A 24,854-nucleotide genomic window follows, 5' to 3' on the forward strand; every position below is an offset into this window, starting at 1 on the left:
AGCAACCATCTTTGGTGGAGCTCAAAAACATGTGGAGGGTCGTTGGAAATTCTACTGGATAAATGGCGGTCAGTAATCTTACACTGTAGCAACGTCCACCGCTGGAACACAAACCAACATTTCCACAATTGTGAACATGGCCATTTGTCCACAGAGGAGGCACGGAAGAAGAAGTGGTTGATTCCTTCATCACCCACTCACAAAGCCATTGAAAAGATTGTATTTGATAATACTATAACAAGAGATTTGAGGGGACTCACGGAATTCTGCCACACAGGAGATTTGGAGGTGTTCCACAATATGTGCCTAAAGTACAGGCCAAAACGATTGCATTTTGGCATGGAGGGCATGATAAATCGGACTCACTAGCGGTCTTGGCACATAACCATAATGTTGGCCGTCAACAAAGTAGGACGACCGGAACTTTAGGGACGCTTCGCTACAATAAGGCCTTCACTAAAAGAAGTAAACAATGGGTGATCAAACCAGTGTTTGAGGATATGCAATATGAGTTTATTGAGAGACTTATTGTTGACGTCCTAGATAGGCACATAAATGGAGTTGTGAACGAACCTGTGCAGGGGATAACTGCATTGCCACCCAACATTGCCTCTGTTCCATGTCCACCTAAAGAAGAGCTCATTGAGAAATACACATCACGGTTTAAATGATTGTAATTTGATTGTCTGTTCTCTCGAGTCTCCTCATGTCGCAGGCCCATTGAATATGTGTATCTATGTAATGTGTAAATAAAAGTGATTGCTCAGTGTACATGCAATGTGTCTATCCAACCTTGTTCATCTGCGCATTAAATTAAACCAAACATTATTATAAATCATTTTTCAAAAAATATAGAATGTCTCCGTATTTATGGTTCTCTGGGGCTGCAAAGCACGCAGACAAAATGCAAAGATGGAGTGTAAATTTCAAGTCCTGTGAGATGGCCTTACACTGAATGTAGCTAACTAGGAATGTGCGCTCGTTCAAAGTGAAGGTCAGCTGCTTTGATTTTTTGCTCGGGTGCCGGAATGGCCCACGACTCAGTATAAGGTTCTATTGTTATTTGACCTTGACAGGCCGGGACCATCCCGAAAGACTTCTTTTTGGGGGTGTGGGGCAATAACGTAAGAAACGATAATGAAGCCATTTCATGTTCGTTCATTAGAAGAAATAACGTCGGCATAGAAGGAGTGGTATTTCGGGGCTGCCCTACGCACAGACACAATGGAAAATGCAAATATAATGTAAGTAACTCTTTAGATGAGTTTATACCGCAATCTAATTACTATACAGTAGCTTTAAAGACGGGTTAAGTTGTACTTGTTCGTTCTATGTGGCATATTGTTTTGTACCGCCACTATCTTGAGGAGAACCATCTCCTTTTACGGAAGCACCTCAAAACCTTCCTCTTTGCTTCTGCTTTCTCTCTCCCTCCCCCGTGCTACAACTTGTCCACTGTCTGCGACCTCGGTCCTGGGCCCTTCCACTCTCCACCTGCACTGCCTCCCTGTCAACGCCTGCACTGGGGGACTGTCTCAGTATCCTACAGCCCCCCCTTGACTTATATTACCCAGTTGCACTGTCCTAGCTATGAAATAATTTCCCGACCTAATATATAAAATGAATCATTTTAATAAAGATCTGATGGTGAGACTAATTTCATTTTTTATGTTTTTCAAACAGGTACATCATCCATTACTGCATGTGTCACGAGTACCAGACACCGGCGGATGGTTTTTTTAACCGCCAGTTGCTTCTCCACGTGAACAACGTTACCACCCTGACCATTTTATGGGACGATCGCCAAGTACAAGTATGCCCTTACGCGGTACTAACGGCTAGATGCAACATACAGACCGTTGTGGTGGCCTAGTGCCTCGTTGTTGGAACAGCCATGCGATTATCAGTGCGACCGAAGAGCTTATTTTATCGTAAACAAACACCCTGTGTACTGCACACGAACATCGCTTGCCTCAAGACGAACTATTTTGGATCGAGAGCAAAGAAAAATGCAAATCACAGAATATTCTCTAAACATTTGATGTCGAATAAATGTACTTTGCCAAATGTACAATCTTGCCGTTTGCTTTTAAACCACAGTTTCATATTCCGAATTGTGGCGCTGTATTGTGAGATGATCTAAGACCCTGTGTACAGCAAAGGAACATCGCGTGCCTCAAAACGAACTTTTTGGAAAGTGAGCAAATAAAAATGAAAATCGCTGAATATTCTCAAAACATTTGATGTCAAATAAATGTACTTTACCAAATTTACAATCTTGAAGTTTAATTTAAAAGTACAGTTTCATATTCCCGATTGTGGCGCGCTGTGTTGTGTGAGCTCATCTGTGTTGATTTCTGGGTTCTGTGTGGAGTCGCGTAGAAGACGCCTGGGCGCGTTTGCCTACGCAGCTCAGTCACGTCACGGATAGAGGCGGGGAATATGAATGTTTTGATAAAGTCTGTTTCAGGGGCGGGGGATTTCATTTAGTGCCGCAAAAGCAGGTGAGCCAGGGCGATGCGGCAAGTGATAGGATTATCAGAAAATGGCGGCTGATTTCGAGTGCGTTAATGAACGAAAAGTCGGGTATGGTCCATAGGAAAGTTTTCTACGATCTACCGATTTATGCTTAAAAACACATGGCCGAACCGTAGGGACAATAACAAAAAAGTCCCGGAACTATCCTTTAAGTCCAAGATGGGTCTCAATCCTCTGTCCTTTTTTGGGATGAGAAAATATGGGGAGTACCAACCCCTGTTCCTCTACGCTACAGGTACCTGTTCTATGGCACCTTTCTCTAGCAGGGTTAAAATTTTCTGCAACAGTAGCGGGTCTGGAATTTTTACGGACTTGGCTCCTGGTGGATGATTTTGAGGCCTTTTTTGGAAGGGGATACAGTAACCTTGAGCTACTGTTTCCAGTGCCCAATCATCTGAGGTAATGCCCTGCCATCCCTTCAGATGCTGAGAGATCCTGCCTCCCACTGGTGTTTTGTGTAACAAGGCCTCAGAGGGATTTGGAGGCGGCTGCAGGAGTGGCCGCTCCTGAGGCTGATTTTGCACCTCTTCCTTGTGCACCACGAGGGAAATTTCTTTTGCCTCTTTGAGAAGCCTGTCCTCTTCCTCTACCAAATGAGGAGTAGTAACGAAAAGAATGACCGCTCCAGGAAGATGAGCCGGAATAGGGTTTTTGAGGCTTTCATCAGCCTTACTGCCAAACAGCCTCGAGCCATCAAAGGGCATGTTGAGGAGGCTGGCTTGCACGTCTGGTGCAAACCCCGACTTCCTCAACCAAGCAAATCTGCGTAGCACAATGCTTGCAGCCATGGATCTGCTGATACTATCAGCAGTATCGAGTCCAGACTGGAGACATTCTCTCATTGCCTCCTTCCCGTCTTTGACTATATTCAGGAAGCCTTCCCCCTTTCCTCGCCTTCCGGAATATGATCAGCCGCCGCCGAAATACAGTCCCACAGGGTATGGGTAAACCTGGCCAGGGTACAGGTGACATTTGTCGATTTCAGGGCCATGCTGCCTGAAGTGAAAACTTTATGGGTCCAATTATCAACTTTTTTATCCTCTCTATCCGGAGGGATAGTGCGATATGCAGTTTGTTTTGATGTGGATGCTGCCTGAATAACTAGACTTTCTGGAGTCGGATGCCTGTTTAAATATTCAGCTGGTCTGTATTTCTTGGGAAAATTACTATTTGCAGCAGCAATGCTCTCAGGATTTTCCCAGTTTTTCTCCACCGTTCTCTGAAGAGCCCTGTGGAAGGGGAGAACTGGATCTTTTTGAGGACCTCTGACAATTATATCTGTCATGTCGTCCTGTTTGAAAACGGGTGAAGTGTTACCCCAACCCATATACTCAATCACTCTGGTCATAAGACTCCTGTACCCTGACTCCTGTACCCTGAGTCTGCATGTTCTGCAGGATCAGGTCTGTCAAACTCTAATTCTGGGGAGGTGTCAATTCCACTAGCAGAATGTAGAGTGTCACTCAGGTCTCTCATTTTAGACTCTTGATCAATGAGTTCCTCAGGAACTTGTTTTGTGCCATATTAAACTCCGAAAGGAGTGACTTCATCTTCCTCTGAGCCAGATTCCTCATAAATTGAGGACATGGACTTAAAAAAGCCTTACCTGGGCAATGGAGTAAATCTCCTTTCTTCCTCTACAATATGCGTCGAAGGAACGGAAAAATCCTTTGAAGTTTTCGAAGGAATCTTCGATGACTTCGAAGATGACTTCGATACAGGCGTCGAGGATGCTTTTGGCTTCGATGCCGAAACAATCGACGTCGATGAAGTCGTCGAAGCCTTCGATGACTTATGTTTTTTATGTGGCACCGGAGAGGTGCTCGACTCTCGAAGAGTCCTCGACGACTTGGCTTCGACTCGAGTTTTTCGAATATCCTCGACACTACTGGCTTTTACCATAGTAGTTTTAGACTTCCCTTTGTCGTCCAATGGAGCGACTTTAGGGGTATGGCTCTTCCAAGGTTCATTCGAGGGGGTCGGGCCGCATTCTCGAACGAATACCTCCATCATCTTTTTACGAAATTCCTCCCATTTTCTGGGGGAATGCGATTTTGTCAGACATCGAATTTCTTTGGTCGACTCAGAAGATGATGATGAGGGAGATGTATGTCTCCTCTTCATTTTTTTGGACAAGGAAGAAGAGTGTCTCGATCTACTCCTAGATCGAGATCTCTTGGAATGCCTATAGCGATCCGATTCCTTCGAATCAGTCACTTTTTTATGTTTTTTGGACGTAGCCTTCTTAGAGGCTTCCCTCCCCACCGACAGTTTACCTCTCCTCTCACGAAGGGCCTTCTCGGTCATGGACTGGCAGGAACCACAGTCGTCGGTTCAGTGACTTGAACGAGACACCAGAGACAAACTCGGTGAGGATCCGTGATCGACATTTTCGATCCACAATCTACGCACTTCTTGAACCCAGTCTTGGGTGTCGAAGGAGTCGAAGAAGACGAAATCTTCTTCACAGAAAATCTCAAGCACGCTGTTCTCGATAGCAAAACGATCGGAAAAACAGAACTGAAGCAACGGGCGCGGCTCAAGCTATTTATACCATTGGTGATGTCGACAGAGTACGGAGTCCGTCGAGGGACAATCGACGCCACGACCTCGAGCACAGCGCCCTCTGCAGAGAAAAATTTTGCCGAAGCAGCGAAGCTGGAGATAATGACTTATCATAAAATGAGGAATAAGTGGGAGGACACAATCCATTCGAAATAGGCATTACTTAAAAAAACAAATATTCTCTTTCTTTTCAGAATAAAGTTGTTGAACTTTATTGAATTTGGTATTCAGCCTTTGATTCGTTTTCGGTTTGCCCCATTCACTTGTAGATCATTAGCATTGAGACCAGCTGTGTGGTGCTCATCTCCTTGCAGGAACAACTGAGGTACCCATCTCAGCTTTAGACCAGGAGTCTGCCTGCCAGTTCGTCAAAGAGGAGACTATTCCACAAAAAAGTTGTTGGGCCATCTGAGAACAGGGTCCATCACCACTGAGCCAGACATCAGTAGCAGCATTCACAAGGCCAGAGCGAGCAATGATGGACCTCATGGCTGTGGTGTTTCCAATTTCCCTGCAACAAAATAGGAGCCTTGTAAATTCAAACAGGGCACGGGTCCAAAAAAAGAGTCCTGGTGCTGTGTGCACCGTTGTGTGCAGATTCAAGCATTATTAGGTGTTCTGCCATTCCCAGCATGGTAATCCGTTTCTGGTGGCCGGGAATCACTGGACATGTACCACACCATTCAGCATCAACCTTATGGTATGGTACATCAAGTGTCACATTGAAGGCTCCAGACACCAAGAGCAATAACCATGCAGGTGTAGAACACTCAGAATACAGAAACTATCCAGGAACCTTACCCGCAGGGCACTGCCATTACTTTTGGTGCTATAACTACTATCCATTGGTTCTAGTTGGACATCAACTTTTGACTGTACATAATAATATCAGTTGCATTATCTATAATGAAACCACCACATTGTCTGTGAAAACAATTTAGTTCGCCTGTATTTGGCCCTGGCCAACACACCCTCCTGAAACATAGGCCTTGAGTGCTGAAGCAAGCCTAGCACAGGTAAAACAAGAAAGCTGCAAGGTCCTGCTTAGCCTTTTACAAACACAGCAGGCAGTGCCTAGATTGTGCTGTGCCCCAGAAGTGCTGCTTATAACTACTGGTTGTCCACATATGTGGTAGGTCAGGATAAAAAACACTTTAGAAACAAATACGTCAATGTTCTGCTGAAAAATCTTACCTTTCCTGCAGTATATAGTTCTTCTTTGTGAAGTGCCATTGTTATAATTTTTCCTTCTAGTAAAGAGATATTTGACAAGCTCTCTGTGGAAACAAATGGAGAATAATCAAAGAAGAGTACATTGCAATCATGTCGCCATCACTGATCCAACATGGAGAAGTTTTATTGACCTTTCTTTCACCATTTTAGACAAAAAGAAGTAGAACTAAACATGTCCCATGATTTGCCATCCATCCACCCACACTACACTCCAACAATTATCAAAATGCATTGGTTTTATGCGATATTGACTGAAAGCACCTTCAATTGTTCTTATAGATTTTTTACATCAGTTTTTATTTTGACATTTTTGGTTCTGTTTGTTGTTTTATCATTCAGCCGGTTTTCTTTAAGGAGCACAAAAATAGAACTAGATTTCGGTTTCAAACACTGAAAATTGCCTTTTGCTCCTGACATTAATTAGTTTCTTTCTACTTAAAACCAATAGCAAAAATGTTTGCTATTTTTGAGTGAACGTTTTTATATTCCCAAAAAATGAGACCATTCTCCTAAACAACATTCCATTACAAGAAGAATATCCTCAAGTACTAATTTAGCAATATATTTTCCAGCATATAACAAATGTAAAATTCTTAAAAATATCCTTCACATGGAAATAATAATCCTTGCACGTATAAATGCAAAGTGTTCATCTTTATGGGAAAAGAATGATAAAAAATTAATACAAGTTGAAGTTCAAAAGTCACATGTAGAACTTGTAGCAATTTAGATGAATGCATGTTATGGCCGTGGACGCTTTCTTCGGTGTTTAGTGCACCTATACACTATGAACAACACAAGTATCCGTTCTCTTAAGCCAATTATGAAAGGCAAACAGGGAATATGTGTCATTGGCAATGCCTTTCTTCCTACAGAATAGCCCTGATCCAGAAACCTCTGATGCTGCATCATGCACCAAATATCCCCAGAACTGCAACCAACATATCCAGGTCTGGGCCTCCAAAGCCAAATGGTTTCAGAGTGGTTAACGTTGTTAAAACAAAGCAATTTCCTTTACGTTACTATAGAGATGGAAACCTCTGGTTCTGACGTAGGTTACAAAGGCATTTGAAAAGCCTTAGTTAAAAGGTAACGCCATTCTTGTTTAGACTCCAGAGTGATTCTGCGCATTGTTTGTCAGTGCTATATAGGTTTGTACTTTTCTTTATCTTTAATAAAAGTAGTTGCCAACTAACATGCCACCTCTGTGGCTATTCATTATAAGTAATAGTCTCCTGTTTCAGATTTTTTGTATCTCTTCACCTTCTTTCATTTACAGTGGATCTTATTTCTGGCAAGTACATGTTTGATCAAACAAGTGTCCAAGTGCAGAGGGGTAGCCAGGATTGTCTAACAAGTGGGGACTGAAGCTTATGTAGTTGGGCCCACTACTTTGACATTTACCTCTGTAAATGCCCACACCGCTCTGCTGAATGGGCATTTACAGATTGTGGGTGTCAGGGCCACCACTGTAACCAAGGTGGATCTGATGCATAGGAGGGAGCAGCCTGGGCTCAGGACAAAGGTAATGGGACACAGGCAATCATACTTCAGGACTTTGTTGTGTCCTTATTGCAGGAAATGGGCCGGGGGCGGCAGAAAACGCTATCCGGCATCCAGACTGGTGAAAGACTCCATTGCCCAGCATGCTCGCGGGTTCACGAGCCAAAGAACTACTTACCGGACCACGCCTGACATTCTGCGCATGCGCGCGGTGCGTGCAAGGATCCCTGCTTGCGCTAATGGACACGGAGCAGAGAAGACGTCTCGGCTGAGGGCTCCCGCAGGCAGCGAATTGCGGGGCCACCCCCCGCCTGCGAAAACTGCAGGCCCGCGCACCCAGACAGATAAGTGCTTCTCCTTCTCTGTGCATGATTTCGCAGAGGCCCTCGTGGGGAAGACTCCCTTGGCAATCAGGCGCGTGTACGCGCCGAACAGCTGGGGAAAGCTTGGGCACGCCACGTTGTGTAGCAAGACTTAGTTGCAGACCTTTTACGGGCACCCGTAGCGCCGAGTGCAGTAACTCGGCATCTTGTGAACTCAGGAGTAGAATGTCAATGTTTGTAAACCGTGTGAAACAACACGGTCTTGACCTGGTCTCACATATGTTTTGGTTCTCTTGTAGCGGAGCACCGCTGTACTGACAGCACAAACTTACCTCGCTCAGCGCTGTGGCATTACGCAAGAACTGGCAGTCGCCTTGCAAGCAACTCAGCAGCAACACTCAGAGCTAAGTGCTGTCTCGATTTCTACCTATTGGGCTAGTAATAAGTGCTGTGGGGGGGGGGGCCACAAAAGTTCTGGTTGTGCTTGGGAAAATACCAATTCAGGAAATGCTTAAGCATATGGTTATATGTTCATCCTGATACGGTGTCAAAGCTTTGAGGTTATAGGGTGCACAAGTGTGAGAAGGTGTGCAAGGGCGGTGTACCTTGAACTCAGGAGCCCCAGCAGGGAACATCAAGGTGGACCTTTCCCCAGACCTCTTACCCTATCCAAAACCACTCCCTTACCCTTTTCCCGGGTACCCTAATTCCCCTTACCTATCCAATCCAGCGGACCCTAACCCCCTTTCCCCGGCGGGTCGCGGTGGCCTGTGTTTCCTACCAAGCCAGGCACCAAGACCCAACGGGGAGGTAGGTGTACGTGCTACTCCGCGCAAGACGGCGAGCCCGACAGTGGGTGGGCTTTGCCCTCTCAGGCCCTACCCTATCTACGCCTCTGTCCAAGTGAGATAGAGTAATCAAGCCCTGTAGGCTTTCCAACATCTGAACAATTCATCAGGGGGCCCTCTGTTTCTTATCATTCCTGATTTTAAAGAACCACTCGTCCTTCAAAAGGATGCGTACAGAATGGGCTTGGAAGTTGTTTTCAAATCAGATATTACGAAGAAAAGCACATTTTTTTTCATTAGTAGAAATTGTTTTCCTGGAGATACCAGATACTATATGATGCCATCCAACAAGATCGTCCATAAACTGGGGAATAGCATCACTAATGTATTACCCACCAGAAACCCAACGAAAAACTTGTCTCCCTCTGGAACAGCCTCCCTGCCACTCAAACTTGAGGAGAACCATCTCCGGTTCTGGAAGCACCTCAAGACCTTCCTCTTTGCATCGGCCTTTGCTCCCCATCTCCCTTGCTGATCTGCCCTCTCTTGGCACTGTGCACCTGGCCACCCTCTGTCTCCCTGGCCCAGGTACCTGCTCACCCTGCCACACTTCTGCACTTTCTCCCGGCCACCCCTTGCACTGGGGACTGTATCTGTACCCATACAGTCCCCCACACCCTCATTTTCTTCTTTTTGTGCACTTATCAGACATACCCAGTCTGCTGCCGTAAACACAGCACTTGCTGGCTGCACTACACCTGCTTATTGCTCCATTATCTATTTTATTCTGTATTTATTATTATTTATCTGTCTATCCTCTGCTCCGCACTTTCCGCTCTCCCCCTTCCATGCACTTTTCCCCTTTCCCTCCCCATGCACTTTCACGTTCTCAATGTCACTGGCCCTAGTAAGATCGTTGTTTTGTTCTCCCCTGTTCCCCTCCCTTGCCTTGTCGCGCTCGGAAACACTTGTGTATGAGCGCGATACAAATAAAATATATCATATCCTGACAAAATCAACCTAAGCACACTGAACGGAGAAGGTCAACTGGCTAACTTGGAGCTGGATAAAGAGGTTGTTCAGAATATGCTGGATCTTCCAACATGGCTTGCTATAACATGGTGTTGGTAATAAAGCTACTTCACCTAAGTAATGGAGCATTCCCGCCCCCTCCGTATTGCTTGCCAGACACCAAGAACCGAACACACATATCTTGTGGTGTTTGGTTTGCTTTCCACTTTTCAACATCACATTTGAACTCCGATGGGGTAAGGGATGCATCATTTTTTCAGTTCCCTACTCCCTTTGATGAATCAACAGAGATGTTGAAGATAAGCCTGGGGGTCATTTTACGTGTGTGCACATTGTGTGGAGAGGGCAGCTTACAAGAACACTTGCATGTTAGCAGTCCTCTTCCTACAGTGTTGATTGTTTCTGTGATGGGGTGCAATGTAGGCATGGCAATCTGGTCATTGAGGTGCCTAAAGAACACCCCTTCATGAATACAAACGTAAATGCCACCCACCATGTCCATGCATGGCGGACGACATTTACATCAATCTCAATGATTCCCCCTGGTGTTTGCCCTTTCAAAAGCTAGGTGAAAAACCCTACGGATGCCAGCATCTCTGCCTACATTATCATAGGTATGTAAGCATAGATATAAGTGAATTTGATGCACAGAGTGGATGGGGTAGATAGAAGCAGTATTTATACTCTGTTGTCCAGTTCCACGCATTAAATTCACAACAATTGCCAGTAGACACCGGGTTTTGGAGAAGTCACTGAGAAGTCACTGAGCGTCCATTAAGTGGAGAAAATGCAATGGCAAAAGGGGAACATGTGGAACCTGAGGAGAACCACCTGAGCCAGATCAAACCCTAGGAGCAGGGTTCGCTCGGGACATACACTGCGAGAGACAGATACTATAAGAGAGAAGAAAGGGATTTACTCAGCATTCTGGGAAATGTAAAGTACCAAAGTGGCAAACACATGCTGGGGAAGAAAGGGACATTGTTAGAGAAAGAAAACATTGACGCTGCATTCAGGGAAAACAATCAAGAGTACCAAAAAGTCAAACTGATGGTGTGACAGAAAGACTCAATGAGCACAATTAACTACTGACACTGTGTTTTGAGGGGCACAGGAGAAATACCAAAGCATCCAACAGGCCTTGTTTAAGGAAAGAACTAATGATGTTCGATTCTGGGTAATACAGTAAAATTAACAAAGCCTCGAAAATACATGAGGGAAAAGGAGGCATAATGCTGAATTCTGGGAAATATAATTAAAGTAGTGAAAAATCCAAAAGAGTTTTTGAGAGGAAGAGAGAAAGAGGTGTGGCACTGCTTGTTGGGAGTGCAGGAAGAACACCAGTGACGCTGGGAAGTAAGAAGGTGCCAAGCAAAACCCCACCATTATTGCGGGGTGTATAAGTAAACACCATAGGGCATTACAGCTAAAAGGGCAAGATAATGCATCATCATCTTGACAATTCATGATTATGGAAATACAGTTTTCAAACCTGTTCTTGATTTCTGGCTTCTTCTTCAGGAGTATTTGCCACATTTGCTTTTCTCACCAAGGACCCAGTGTTGGGGGCCAGGTAAAAGAAATTGATGCTTTGGTTATTCCCCCCCAAAGAAAATAATTTCAGTTTTAGCCACATCTAGACACAGACTGTCTTTCATCCAGTCTTGGACAGTGGACAGGCAATTAGTTACACGCTGATAATCAATCCTCACACTCTGTTTCATATTGCACACTGTTTGTGTACCCTGCTTGTAAAGTTGGAATTGGGTGACTAGAGATTCAATGCTGAATGCCAGAGGCATCATGTAGGTGTTAAACAACCACCGTATCGGTGCTGGTCCTGGAGAGACCTTACAGGTAAAGGTATGTGACTGAAACTGACATTTACAACCCTAAACACTTGCTGTTCTAGACCCCTGGAAATAGAGCACCTAGAAAAAAGAGAGCAGGCCTTGATCTGATAAGATAAGATTATTTATATAGCACCTAAACACAATATGTTTCAAAGCGCTTCAAGGCAAGGGAGGGAACAAGGCAAAATACAATGACATTCTTAGAGGCCATGAACAGTAAGGATGTGAAATTAACTATCGTACTCGGCCTGACGACGTTTCAGATAGTGCAAGAGCTAAGGTATTGATAAGGAATGGAGGGGGAGAGTGGGAAGCTAGAGTAAGTGCATAGAAGAAAGGGAGAGGAGGAGAGCACAGAGAGTAAGCAGTCAAAAAGAGTGGCGAAGCAAGAGGGGAGAGCAAATACAATTGCAGAAATCAGTAGTAACACAATGTTGCAAGCCTGGATACAAGATGAAGATGGGAACAGCATGATTCAGGGCCACCATGCGGAAGGGTGACGCACCATGAATCAATGAAGTCCATAAAAGTCAAATCCAGCATTGGCCACAAGACGGTGATGGTGAAACCAGAATGTATCAGGACAGACTCCTGCAGGAGTAGGCTGGAGGGGGGCAGAAGAATTAAGCAAAACAGGCAACACCTGTGTGCGAGAAGGGGGGGCACAAGGGAACATCATGAACCTGGTCTTCGAATTTTATATTTTAAAAGTAGAAGCCATCATCCTGTTTGTATTAGATATGTGCCTTGCCAATATAGAATCCTTTCTTGACCAACTTCAAGGGCGCATATGGAAGCAATCATTAAGATTAGCTAGTTCACTCCCCAAACCAATTTTGCGGCACAAATTGGGGTGGCTATTGCTGTCTGCGAGATTTAAGTGGAAGCTCTTGAACAACTTTGCAAAAATGAAAGACCCCCCCCTGCCCTATTCTCTATACAAGCACCTTTCCAATATGCTTAAAGAAGCGCATCCAAAGTCCATGGCTACATAACATAACCAAAATTACACAGACGCTGGAAGCAATAGACTTGAACATTGATGATCTTATCTTAAGGCCTGAATATGTTAAAAAGAAATGGTATGAATTTGACTGCTGTCGTACTACTGAGAACGTAAGTACATATTCCAGCTACAGTGAAAGCGCAGCTTTTATAACCAAAGGAGTACCTCGGCAGGTATACCTTAATCTATTTCCTTGTGAGAAGGCTTGTGATATATATCCAAGTATTAAACTTAATCAATTTTTGACGAATGAAAAAATTCAAACATTGGTATTCTAATAGTCTGGGTACCGTACTGGGTGCTTGTCATTTTTGCGTGGGCTCAAATCAAATGGAAACCCTAAAACATTTGGTCATTTTCTGCAAGTACTTTGAAGCAGCTACAACTCTGAATTTTGGTAAAGACAACGTTGGTAGCACTACACTCTCTAGAGAATGGCTCTGGTCTGGATGTATGTGGGGAACTAATATTGCTCTTGTCCTCGCGCTAACCCGATTAGTAGCTTTTATTAATAAGGGACTCTCAGATAAACTGAATTTACTACAGATGTTAAAGGAGTAGATTTTCAGCTTGTTATCTTAGCTGTTGTTTATTTGTATAATGTCCAAGTAATTACTAAAGAGGTGGAGGAGGATCTTATGGACCACCTTTCATCCAGGATATGTGTATAAGAGCCAAGACAATGCCTGCGAACTGTCGGATCCCTGATTCGTAATCCTGGGATAATGCATTGTTTTCACGTTACCATTGGAGTTCTTTAATTAATATATTATATTTGTGAGTTTTAGGATGGGTACCCTTAGGGTTGTTGTTTTTACCAAACAATGGGGCAATATAGGTTTGGATACATGTCCTTTGGGTGGACTAAGCAAAGAAACTATGATTAATTTAATGTTTCTCTATCCCAGGTTTAGTTTGTTGAGAAATTGCAATTTAAAACCCATGCTTCGAGCTGCAGGTACCCAAACCATAGCCCATGCTATGGCATTCTGTAATAACACTAGTAACATGAATTCTGTACTTACAACTGTGACATATATTCATCGGGTTTGGTTGCTAAGACTGAAACATCAGGCAACCAAATAAGGTGGAATTCCTATGTGTTGATGAGTGCTTTGTTTGAAATAACGCAAATGTGTACAGTTGAGGTCTAGTAAATACGTCAAAATAAATGTTGATCCAAATTGTTACCTTAAGGTGTAGGACCAAAAGACAAGTGTGTCTTTCAGGGCCTGCAAGTATTCTCTTCCCTTGACTTTCCTAGATATGTTTTTATTTTACAATTAGATGCTATCTTTTATGAATCGTGAGATTATTAATTTGATTAGGGTTGTTACATGATTTTGAGTCACTGGTTTTATCATTTTTTTAATTTAATTTCTAAAGCACTTAGACAATGGCCAGTAGGCATAATAGCGCTTAGACAAGACAACCAACAAGTTAAAGATATAACAAACAGAGCCAGAAGGAGTAAGTGCCTAATCTAGGAAAACAGGTAGCAACAGTATCAGTCACTGGTTTCAGTTCCTGTTTAAAGTTGGCAAAGATGGGGAAAGCTCTTAAATCTGGGAGCAGAGCATTCCAATATCTGGAAGCAGAATGGGGAAAGGACACCTGAGTAACTATGGTTTGTTTAGATTTTGGAATTTGTAGTAGATGAGAGTTATTTGACCAGAGTACTCTACAACCTGGAAGCCAGAAGATTCTGGACAGGGACTGGGGTTCTTGCCACAGAGGCACTTGTGAGTAATGTAGAATGTTCGAAAGGAAATGTTACTAGTCAGAGGTAGCCAATGCAGGGCCCTCCTTGCTGTTGATACATGACATGATATGATATGATACGTTATTTATAACGCACTTAATACCTAGAGGTTTCTAAGCGCGGACCCGGGGATAAAACTGTGTTGCTCCATGTCGTCTTGCTTCCAAGGCGAGCATGTTGCACCTGAGCTATCCTCCTGAGACATGATTGAATCTGTGCAATCCTTCTACAATGCTAACCGCGTTATTCTGAATCACTTGAAGGCGCGCCATTTCACCTCTACCTATACCCAGGAGGAGACTTACGCAGTAGTCCTGTCGCACCCCAATAATTGCCCTTGCAATGGTGGCTCAGTTAGCAGGGTTACGAAAGGGCCTAAGTTGTGCAAGGAGCTTAAGGTACTATGACGTGCTGGAGACATGCTGTTGACATGCACCTTCATATTCAGTTCCTGATCTAGTATTACACAGAGTGTTTTGATTTTGGGTAGTGTGGCAATGGCACAGCCTGCGATCTGAAGCAGCTGATACTCATAGCCAAGTTTACAAAACGGGTTGCTGTGCCAGCTCCCATAAGCTCTGTCTTAGCAGTGTTAAGTGCTAGACCATTATCCACCATCCAGCACTCAATAAGATTGTAAATGATTTTGACAGTGATGTATCTGTTTCGTGATCCCTTGAGAGTGGAATGAGACACTGTGTGTCATCAGCATAGTTTGTATAAACCACTCCTTCTGCATCCAGCATCTCAAAAAGAGGCATCGAACAGATGTTGAAAAGTGTTGGTGAGACACACTATCCCTGTGGTACTCTGCATGTAATCAGACATTCAGCTGCTATAACGTCTTCAGAAAATACTTTGGCTTTTCGGTCAGAGAGAAAGGAATTGATTCATCCCGCCTCATCAGGAGAAAAGGAGGCCCAATTCCGAAATCTGGGCACGAGTATCGAATGGTCCACCAAGTCAAATGCGGTGTACAAATCAAGGAGCATTAGAAGTGCTGTGCTCCCTTTTTCAAAGAAATGCAAAATATTTGCCTTGAGATCTAACAAGGTGGACTTTGTACTGTGAGCACTCCTAAAACTTGATTGCTTCTGACCACGTATGTTATAAGTGTCCAAGAAGTCTTGCATCTGAGTATAAGCAACCCTATTGTGTATTAGTATTAGGTCGATAATTCTATGCCCGAGCAGAGTCCAGGGAGGGTTTCTTCAGCAATGGGGAAATCCATGCCTGCTTGATAGCAGTTTCAACAATAATTTCCTGAAATGAGCTGTTCACAAATTTGTGATTAGTGGTATCAACTGAGGGACACAGGATTTTACAATCGAAGTAGGGCAAACGTCCCCCTAACAATAGGCCGGTTTGAGTATGATTAATACCATTGAAATTTCTGTTTCCGTAACTGCCCTAAATTTAAACTGGGGGGTTGAAGCACAAAATAACCTGCTTTCCTTAACCACCCTGGATCTGTCTGGATGATGCGTTTTGCTGCAACGTTCTCTTTGTCAAAATCTTTTTTATCATTGCATCCTATATGGAGACACAACAATTTGTGTCTTTATTGACAACACTCGAGATGGGACAGGGGTTTTCTAGCTCTTTTAGTAATTTAAAAAGCTCTCTGGAGTTGGACGACACATTATTCATTCGTTTATTATAAGAGTTTTTTTTGCCTCGCAAATAGCAACTTTATGCGATTTTGTGGCTTTATTTTCAAATGATTGTTTTGTTTCCATTGCTGAAACGCCCTATTCTTGGCTACTTTCAGTTTCTGTATCTCGGCTGAATACCAAACTTTAGAACGTAACTCCTTTGCGAGGCAAATTTGACAGACAGTTTGCCTAGCTGGCCATCATTTTTTGATAGGCTTCTGGCAAGGTCGTCCACGGTCTTAAAATTTGCCAGCTTAACCAAGTTGGCTGCGAAAAGCGGCTCCAGAGAAAGGGAGGCTAACTAATTTCTGTATTTGGCCCAGCATTTCTTCCCTGTGATTTTGGTGGATTGTAACACACACAGGAGTTTGAAATGGACTGTTAGGGAGAATTCTCAGAAATGTGCCAATTCCTCTCTACCTTAGAGACGCCCAGCTCTTTTGCTGGACTTTAGGACTTTTAATTTCTAACATGGAGAGAGTGAGACCTTTTTCCCCTCTCCCATGTAGTTTTCTGTGATTTGGACTCTGTGTTTCTTTTGACTTTGGAGTCTGACAAACTCCATAGGTATCTTCTTTGCATTGTGACACACAGCACCTTCAGTGCAGTGGCAAAGGGAAGTCTCTTAGATTTCCCAAAGGTGTAAAACTACTGTTTCCAAGAGCAATGAAGTGAAATTGACTTTACTTACAATTTGTGACTTTCTAGACCCAGCACATACTATCTTTCTTAGTATTCCCCTAAGGGTTGGTTTCTCATATAACATTTTATTGTTACCCTTTCTACAATTAATGGCTGGTGGCAGTGGTTTACTTTTTACTACCATTGTGTGTTTTTAGCGCGGGTTGCAATTGCAGCTGCAGTAAGACACCCATGGGTGCCCATTTTGTCAAAATGGCCCTGGTCTTCTTTTTTCGCCATTTCTTGTTGGAAAGGTCCTTCTTGAGATTTACTCTGCGTGCCAAACCAGGTTTGGTCCCTTTGTTTGTTTTGTCTCTGGCGGGATTCACAAGTGAGGTCCGCCTCTGGCAGGGGAAGGAAGAGAGGGAGGTGCCCAAAACTCCCTGTGCTTAATCCCCTTAGTTAGAGGAATGCACCCAAAGGTGATTGGCCGGCTGGCTGTGCTTGGAGGACAGCCACCCTGCTGCGTGATTGACAGCTAGGCTGGAATGAATGGGAGAAACCTGCATAAAAAAGGCAAGGCTTTTTGGCAGAGTCGACCACTGGACGAAGGAATCTGAAGAAGAACTTGGAAGAGACGCCTGCTGCAACTCCTGGATCGTTGGTTTGCCCGGTGAAGCTCTGTTGCTGTGCTGAAGCTCCGAATTTGTTTTGACTAGAGAAGCCCTGCAAGGACGACTTCTCCCTTTGAGTTGGTGGGACCAATCAACCCCAAAGTGAACTCGTTTGGACATCCTCTCGGAGCTGGCTGTACTTCCACTGCTGCTGCTACTGGAACCGAAGTGCCAAGGGAAGGAACGCCAAATCGAGTGGATCACTTTTAAGTCAGACCCGAGCACCAGGAAGATCCTCCAGACTTCTGTGATGCAGGACTGACCAAGCCTGAGCCACCTCGACAGAGTGCTGGACCCCAGATGCGAGGAAAGTTTGAAATGGTATCCGCAGTGTTGCTATTTGCTGTCAGACGCGAGGAGCTGAAACAACAAAGTGCTGCGGAATTGAAGTTTGCCCATTGCTACCGCCAAACTTCGCATTGCAGTGCAGGAGTCCCCAGACGTCCTTCCCCAGAGTCCCCATGACTGAGGGACAGGAACACCAGGATCTGCAGAGCTGTACAGGAACAGAAGCCAGCTGGAACCATAAGCAAACTTAAATCTTGTGGTGTAGCCTTACTTGTTCTCAGTTGAGACTTGTCTTGGTTAACCGTGCAGAGTTGCTTACAGCTTTGCCCCTCACAAGCCTCCCAGCTTGTGGCCCTTCAAGTGATCTTATCTCTACAAACTTTTCTAAAAACATTGTGCAAGACTTTTACTTACCTGCAAAGAAGATCTTCAGCTCCCCTAGACTTTGCTCAACTAACATTGTCTATCCTGGCTCCCTCAGAGACTCTTTTTACCTCTGACTTTGTGTCTTTACCTTACCCACAGGAAAGGGTTAATGTACTTTGCATTGGAGGGTTGAAAAAGTACTTACCAGTTTATGAATTATTTGTTAACCTTTGCTTTGTTCCCCAATCTAACCTTTGCACCAAACTCAGTATTACTCTAAATGTACCAGTGATAAATCAATGTCCACAGTGCCCTAGCTATTTAAGTCACCTAAGGGTGTAGGAAGTGTCTGTTTGCCATCCCCAACGGGTATCACATCTGATTTAGAGATAAATGTATAATTGTTTAATCAAGAAACTTTGAGTGTAAGAGTTTATTTGAATAATTGTCATTCTGAATCTCTGTGTAACAGCCCTACTGCTCACATTGACCCCTCTTGATATAAGCCTGGCTGCTCAGTCACACTACCAACCTGTGTAGTACATACTTACCAAAGGTCGGGTTCCTATTGCCAGGAGGTCAAGGTCTTTCCACAGATACTCCACACAATCTTGCCTAACATGGGCAGAATAATGGTCCGACCAAGGACAGAGCGAGATCTCAATGTCATTTAAAACAACATTGTGCGTAGCCACCCAATCCAGCATTCTGCCCTTATGTGTTGCTGTTTTGACATGTTGGTAGAAGCCCAAATCAGCCAGAGTGGAATTAACAGCAATGGCTATGCTGTCCGAGGGGACTGCAAGACTTAGATTCTGGTCTCCAAGGATAATGACTTTAGATACTGGTTTTAAAAGAGGGAGAATCACATGGCTTAGATGGAGGCTTTTATCGAAAATTGTTTTTATGTTGTCTTTCATGGCTTTCTGCTGAATAAAAGTATTTGATTGTTTGATAATTATCACTTTGTCCAGTATTGTTCTAGCAGAGTGTGTAGTAAAATTCCAGCAGCAGTTATAAGGATTGGTAGGCTCTGCGTTAGGTTTCATAAGGAGTTGGTTTTAATGTTGGCCACTTCTAAAGTATATGGTTCCACCCCGTTGCCAAGCCATGCATTAATAATGTAATGGTTCAAGTGGAGTTACAGTGTTTTCTGTATATGAAGAGGAGACAACAATTTCTATCGAAACAGTAAATGGACACAATTCCCTTAATTGTGTGAATTGCAACACAATCCAAGGAGAAATTAGACATCCACACACGTATAACACAACTAAACTTTGTAACCAGTGGCACGGGTGGCATCAAATGTAGCAGCAAATACTCATGAGGAAAATTACATCCGAGTCAATCTTCGAGGAAAACAGAGGTTTGTTGGAATGAACATTGTTAAAGTGTTAAAAATGAAGATCCATTGTCAGGAGTTGTCCAACATTTTTTTCGAATTTCAACATGTTTCCTCAAGTAGGTTTTCAGAATCTGGAGAAAGCGTAAAGCTAAGCATAGGGCAGTGACTATATGACAAGTTTATCAACGGTATAAGGTTAATTCTAAGAAGGGTTTCCCTACCTCAATCAAAAGACTAAGGATTCTGTCAAAAGTCAGAAAACATAAAATGTCCACCGTCCTGTGTCCACACCTATGTCCATCCCATACACACTACATTCACTAAAGAAAACTGACATTCTGGATCCAGAAGACGGCTTCTCCTGATCTGGACTCCAACTAAAACGTTCAGTTCTTAATGTTCAAGTCTTGACAAGAAAACACAATTCCCAAGCATCAGGTGGAGTCCCTTCCCATCGGTTTCTTTCACCTTACAAATGTATTATCAAGACTGGTTCCTGATCCTACCAGACTTGATCTGCAAGTCCTCTTGATTAAATGGTTGTACTTTCACAAAACAAATATCATACAGCGAATCCAGTTCACTCTCCTTGGAGATTTGACTGTAGTTCTTTCTTTCTTCGCCTGCAGCTGTGTCTCACAAGAAAAACATCAAAAGCAAAGTCCACAAAATGTATCATCGTTTGCTTTACTCCCCTGCCAGACTAGGATTGTTCCAGAAAGCATGTTTAACAATGGGCCCTTCCCCTTTTTCATTACTTCATCCTGCTCACTTTTGTTTGGGTCTTGGACCCTTCTAGGATGTTTCGGGGCTTTCCTGATTTGCTTTGCGTCTTTACTCTAGTTTGTGTGGGTCCCCGACCCCTTGATGCCTTCTCAGGGCTTCCCCGACTTGTTTTGAATTGCAGCACTTTGTCTGCATGCTTCCTTAGACTGCAATGGGTCCTTTACCCCCCGTACTCTTCTCTTGCAGTTTCCCCAGTTTCACATGGTTCCCAGAACCCTCTCTCGAGTTTGCCTTGTAGCCCAGCACCCTGTTTGTGTGCTTCCTTAGACTGCAATGGGTTCTTGACCCTTTTGTAATCATCCTGTGCACCTTCCTCAGTTTCATATGGGTCCCAGGCCCCTCTCAGGTTTACAGTCCCTTTTGCCAGGCCTGGTTCACCAACCTGCAAGGCATTTTTTTCCCTCATATGTCCGCTATATATTTCTCCCCAGGCACTGGGATGAGGGAGAAGGGGTTCCTCTGTTATCCATGCCTGCCTCGTTTGCTCTTTGTGATCCCTGCCACCCATTACAGTAACCCAGGTACCTTTCGTGGTGTTACTGTCTGCCTTGAGTGTCTTTGCGAGACCATCTCTGCTTGCTGTGGACTTCCGCGCACTTTGCGTCTCTCTCTGCATCTCCCCGCTGTGCTTCCAGGTCAGGTCTCTCTCAGTTTGCGCCTCCTGCCTCGGTCGAATGGTCCGGTTCCCCGTTGCACCTGGACCTCTGATTCTCCAACCAGGGCAGTTCTGAACACCTCCTATGTTCAGCAAGGCTGTCAGTGTCCTGTGCTCCTAGCGGAAAACCATTTGCCAGCTTTTGGATACTCAAAGCTCGGATCTGCCTTCACATACAGTCCTTCTTCCCTTTTTGTGATTGGGATTGAGTTTGATCGACTATACTGCGTATATTGGCTCTGCGGTGGACTTTTTCTTCTTTGCCCAATCTTCTTTGTGTCAGTAGTAAGAGGGACTCAAACTGGGTAGTTCTTACTCAGCACAGTATGTTCAAAGTGGTTGGGGTTTCCTATTTTACAGCAATAGATGGACTTGTGGGGAATTATAGAAGGGTAAGTGGGGCGAGGGGACAGAGAAGGAGGAGGTGCATACCATGTTCTCCCAGGATGGTTGTCTCTGGTTCCATGGGGGGTTTCCCACCCCATGAGATCCACTCACTGAGTACCCTCCTCCCCCAGGAAGACGATTGGGTAGCGGCCTCACCTCCCTGGCCTCATGGGAAGGGGCTCCACCATGGGAGCAGAGAAAAGCCCTGGGACTCATCACAGGTTTCATAGAATGCAAGGAATCAAGCACAAGTTGAAGGAGAAACACTTTTAGACCCTGCAAACAACTCAAGAGAATCAAAAAAGTGGATTCATCACTCCTTCGAAAAAAGAATATGTCAAACCCGTATGCAGGTGCATCTGATGAAGTTTGAAAGCCGCTGAAGACCAACCATGATGGCCACGGGGTCTACAGATCCACAGAAACATGTTGGACGCATATATGAAGGGATAACAAAGTTGTTCAGGATGTGGAGAGGATGCATTGGCTAGAGCTGAAGGTGTTCATGAGGTCTTCAACGTGGCAAGTTTTACTGATGAGTACAAAGTGAACACATTTGGAAGAGCACTGTAGCAGTGGGCGCTACACAAATGAGAAACGGCTCTGTGATATTTTCGCATTTTAATGCCAGAACACAAAAAAGACAGATTTTTTGGCCCGTTTTTGTGTTGGCTTTAAAATGTGCACATAGCACATACTGTCCCCCTCGTTCCCCACCCTCTCGTTCCTGCTGATTATCTCTTTAATCCAGGGGGTTTAACTCCCCCCCCCGTACCTGCCATTTTCCCAATCACCACCTCCTTCCCAGCACAACCCATGCATACTCCCTACACATACCCCCACGGAGACATACCACTACACACTCACAGATAAACCCACGCTTACAAACACACAAACTTACCTGGTCTCCCGCAACGGCTCTTCCTGCCAGTGACGTGCCTGTCAGCCCCTGCGCTCACACACATGCAGCAGGGTCATGACAGTTCGATATAGAAAGACTGCTCTGTGCGGTCACATAGCGGTCTTTCTAAATCAATCTTTTTTTAGTTCATTTTTTTAAAAAAGGTCTTTTCACTCAGGACCCGAGAAACAGCTAAGGGGAGACGGACAATAGATGCACGTTTTGTACCCTCCTGCAGCCATGCACCCACCAGTGGCGAAAGGATGGGTTGAGTCCCAAACAAATGCTGTAAATGGCATAGCTTTAAAACAGGCATTCCTTAGGACAAGTAAACTGAGTTGTTTACTTTTTTGCGGTACAACAGTGAACAAAATCTGGTGCCATTCTATCTTGGATACTGGTTGTGCCAGCCTTTTGAGACACTATTTATAATTTAACCACTAAATGGCTCCTCGTCATTCAACGGGGTAGAAGTATAACCCACATGTCATTTTATTGGGCTGAGAAGGTGGTTTTCCAATTTTAACTAAGCAGGAAATGGGAACCTGTTGCCTGGGGCCTTCATTTCATTAGTGCCTGGCGTGAATCATGTTGAAAGGTCTTTGGTTGGGTGGCTTTGCAATGCAGTGGCAGGGGTCTGGCAGTATGCAGCAGCATGGTTTCTTCAGGAAAGCAGGAAGAGAGCAACTATCATTGTGACTGCATGACTGAACCAATGATTTATCCATTGGCTTAGTGCTTTTAGAAATCTATTGTAGAGGGCTGTTAGGAAGTTTGTTTTATGAGGAGTCAATCTGACTTGTTTTATATATAGGGCTGCAATCTGCTTTTAAAAGGAATTGTTTTCACAACTAATCAATTACATATCCCATGGCCGCTAGCAGTCAGGAAGAGTTTTTGCCCAACAGGCACGCCTGCACCAGCGCGTCAACTAGGCGCCCGCTGGTTCGTGCTGGTGTGTGCAGTGTGCTAGGTAATCAGTTTACATACTATTTTATAGTTCTGATTATAGCCTTGTGATCATGGAACAGTTGTTTGCTACCCAGAGGGCCGGAAAAGTATTATTGCAAGGAAATTCAAAATGCTTTTGGCCACCCGGTGTGGTATCTTGCCTACGGATGATCATACCACTAAGTTATCCATTAGGCCGGCCTCTAGTCTGACTACGAGTGCTGGTTGTATAGAGGAATTGAATATATCTGCACTTAATGTCTCTAATCTTGGCCTCTTTTCCTCACCTATTTGTATTGATAAGGTGAGCTCTGTATTGCACTTGGCTGATGTATCTAACCAGGTAGTGGAGAATGCAGCAGAGAGAGGCCCCCCACGATACTGTGTGTGGTAGGAATAGTGAACCCCTTCGCTGGTCTGTTTTTTCTTCTAGGTTGGTTATATTCACTCCTGCAGCCTGGCGTTAAAGTTCCAATAGGACAAGGCTCCTAAAATTCCCTGTGTATACTTAAGTAGAGAATTGGGTTTGGAACCTCAGTTGCAATGGCGCTAGATGGCAATTCACGACATGCAAATAGCATTTAACCAACATGCTACTCTTAACAAGCCTGTCTGCCCACCTGGGGCAACTATTGTAATTTGACCAATGCACCAATATATCCGACCAACTTTAATCACCCAACTGTGTCCAACAGTCATTGGAAAAGGTAACACAGGTACAATGATACGATTTGGCAACTGCCATATCCAGCGCCATTGCAACTGAGGTTCCAAAACTTAATTCTCCCCTACAATACTGCTCACTAATATTAGGAATCTATCTGAGTATGGATACTCAGAAGGCTATCAGTAAGAGTTGTTGGGGTGTTGTTACTACAGCACCATCTCAGCAGACCCTTAGATGTGCCTATCTCAATACCCGCTCTTTACCAAAGCTCCCCATCCAAATGGCAGAACCTAATATTGATGGTGATGTAGATATTATGTTTCTTGCAGTGACCTGGCCTTCAGAGCCACCTGGCCTGGATTTAGCCCTTGCCATCCCAAGGGGTTTTCACATTAATCATATCGACATGGTAGTGTAGGAGGGGGAGTGGCCATTTATTTTAGGATAGGATTGTAATTCCCCCAAATAGATGTGGAGTGTCTGGAAGTCCTTGCAGTCAAGCTGCAGTCAAGCTGCTGGTTAAACGGTATGACCTACAACTTTATTGTACGTCACAGACCCCCACGAGCTATGCCACATTTTGAAGAACAAATTATGGCACTTTGTCAATCTTTCTTGAAAGCGGATTATAAATGTATTCTCCTAAGAGACTTCAATCTGTGGCTTAATGGTATTCAGGACCGCGTGGCTCACTCTGTCAATCAATCAAATGCTTGAAGGATTGGGATTTGTGCAGTACATTAAGGAACCTACTGTAAGGGATCAAGAGTAAGACTCGGACACAGTGGTATGTTAAGTGTTGGTTATAAACCTTTATCCTTTATTTTCATGAATGAATAAGAAGGTTGGGAGAAAACCTATCTATCTTAATCATAAGAGGGGTTTTACTTCCTCAAGAAAACTAAGGAACGTCTGTGTCAGGATGTTAAGCCAAAGAGCGTCCTCCATCCTG

General features: G+C 44.1%; 1 protein-coding gene across 1 annotated transcript in view; it reads right to left on the reverse strand.

Annotated features, from left to right (window-relative positions):
* CFAP43 (cilia and flagella associated protein 43) overlaps positions 1 to 24,854 on the reverse strand; it is a 1,012,780-nt gene that overhangs the window by 752,261 nt on the left and 235,665 nt on the right. Inside the window, exon 7 of the mRNA XM_069611745.1 lies at positions 6,298 to 6,380. Within this exon, the coding sequence (XP_069467846.1) occupies positions 6,298 to 6,380 (83 nt within the window). The remainder of the gene's footprint in view (positions 1 to 6,297; positions 6,381 to 24,854) is intronic.

This window comes from Ambystoma mexicanum, chromosome 8 (genome assembly GCF_040938575.1).
Source record: "Ambystoma mexicanum isolate Mex_15411 chromosome 8, UKY_AmexF1_1, whole genome shotgun sequence".
NCBI lineage: Eukaryota > Metazoa > Chordata > Amphibia > Caudata > Ambystomatidae > Ambystoma > Ambystoma mexicanum.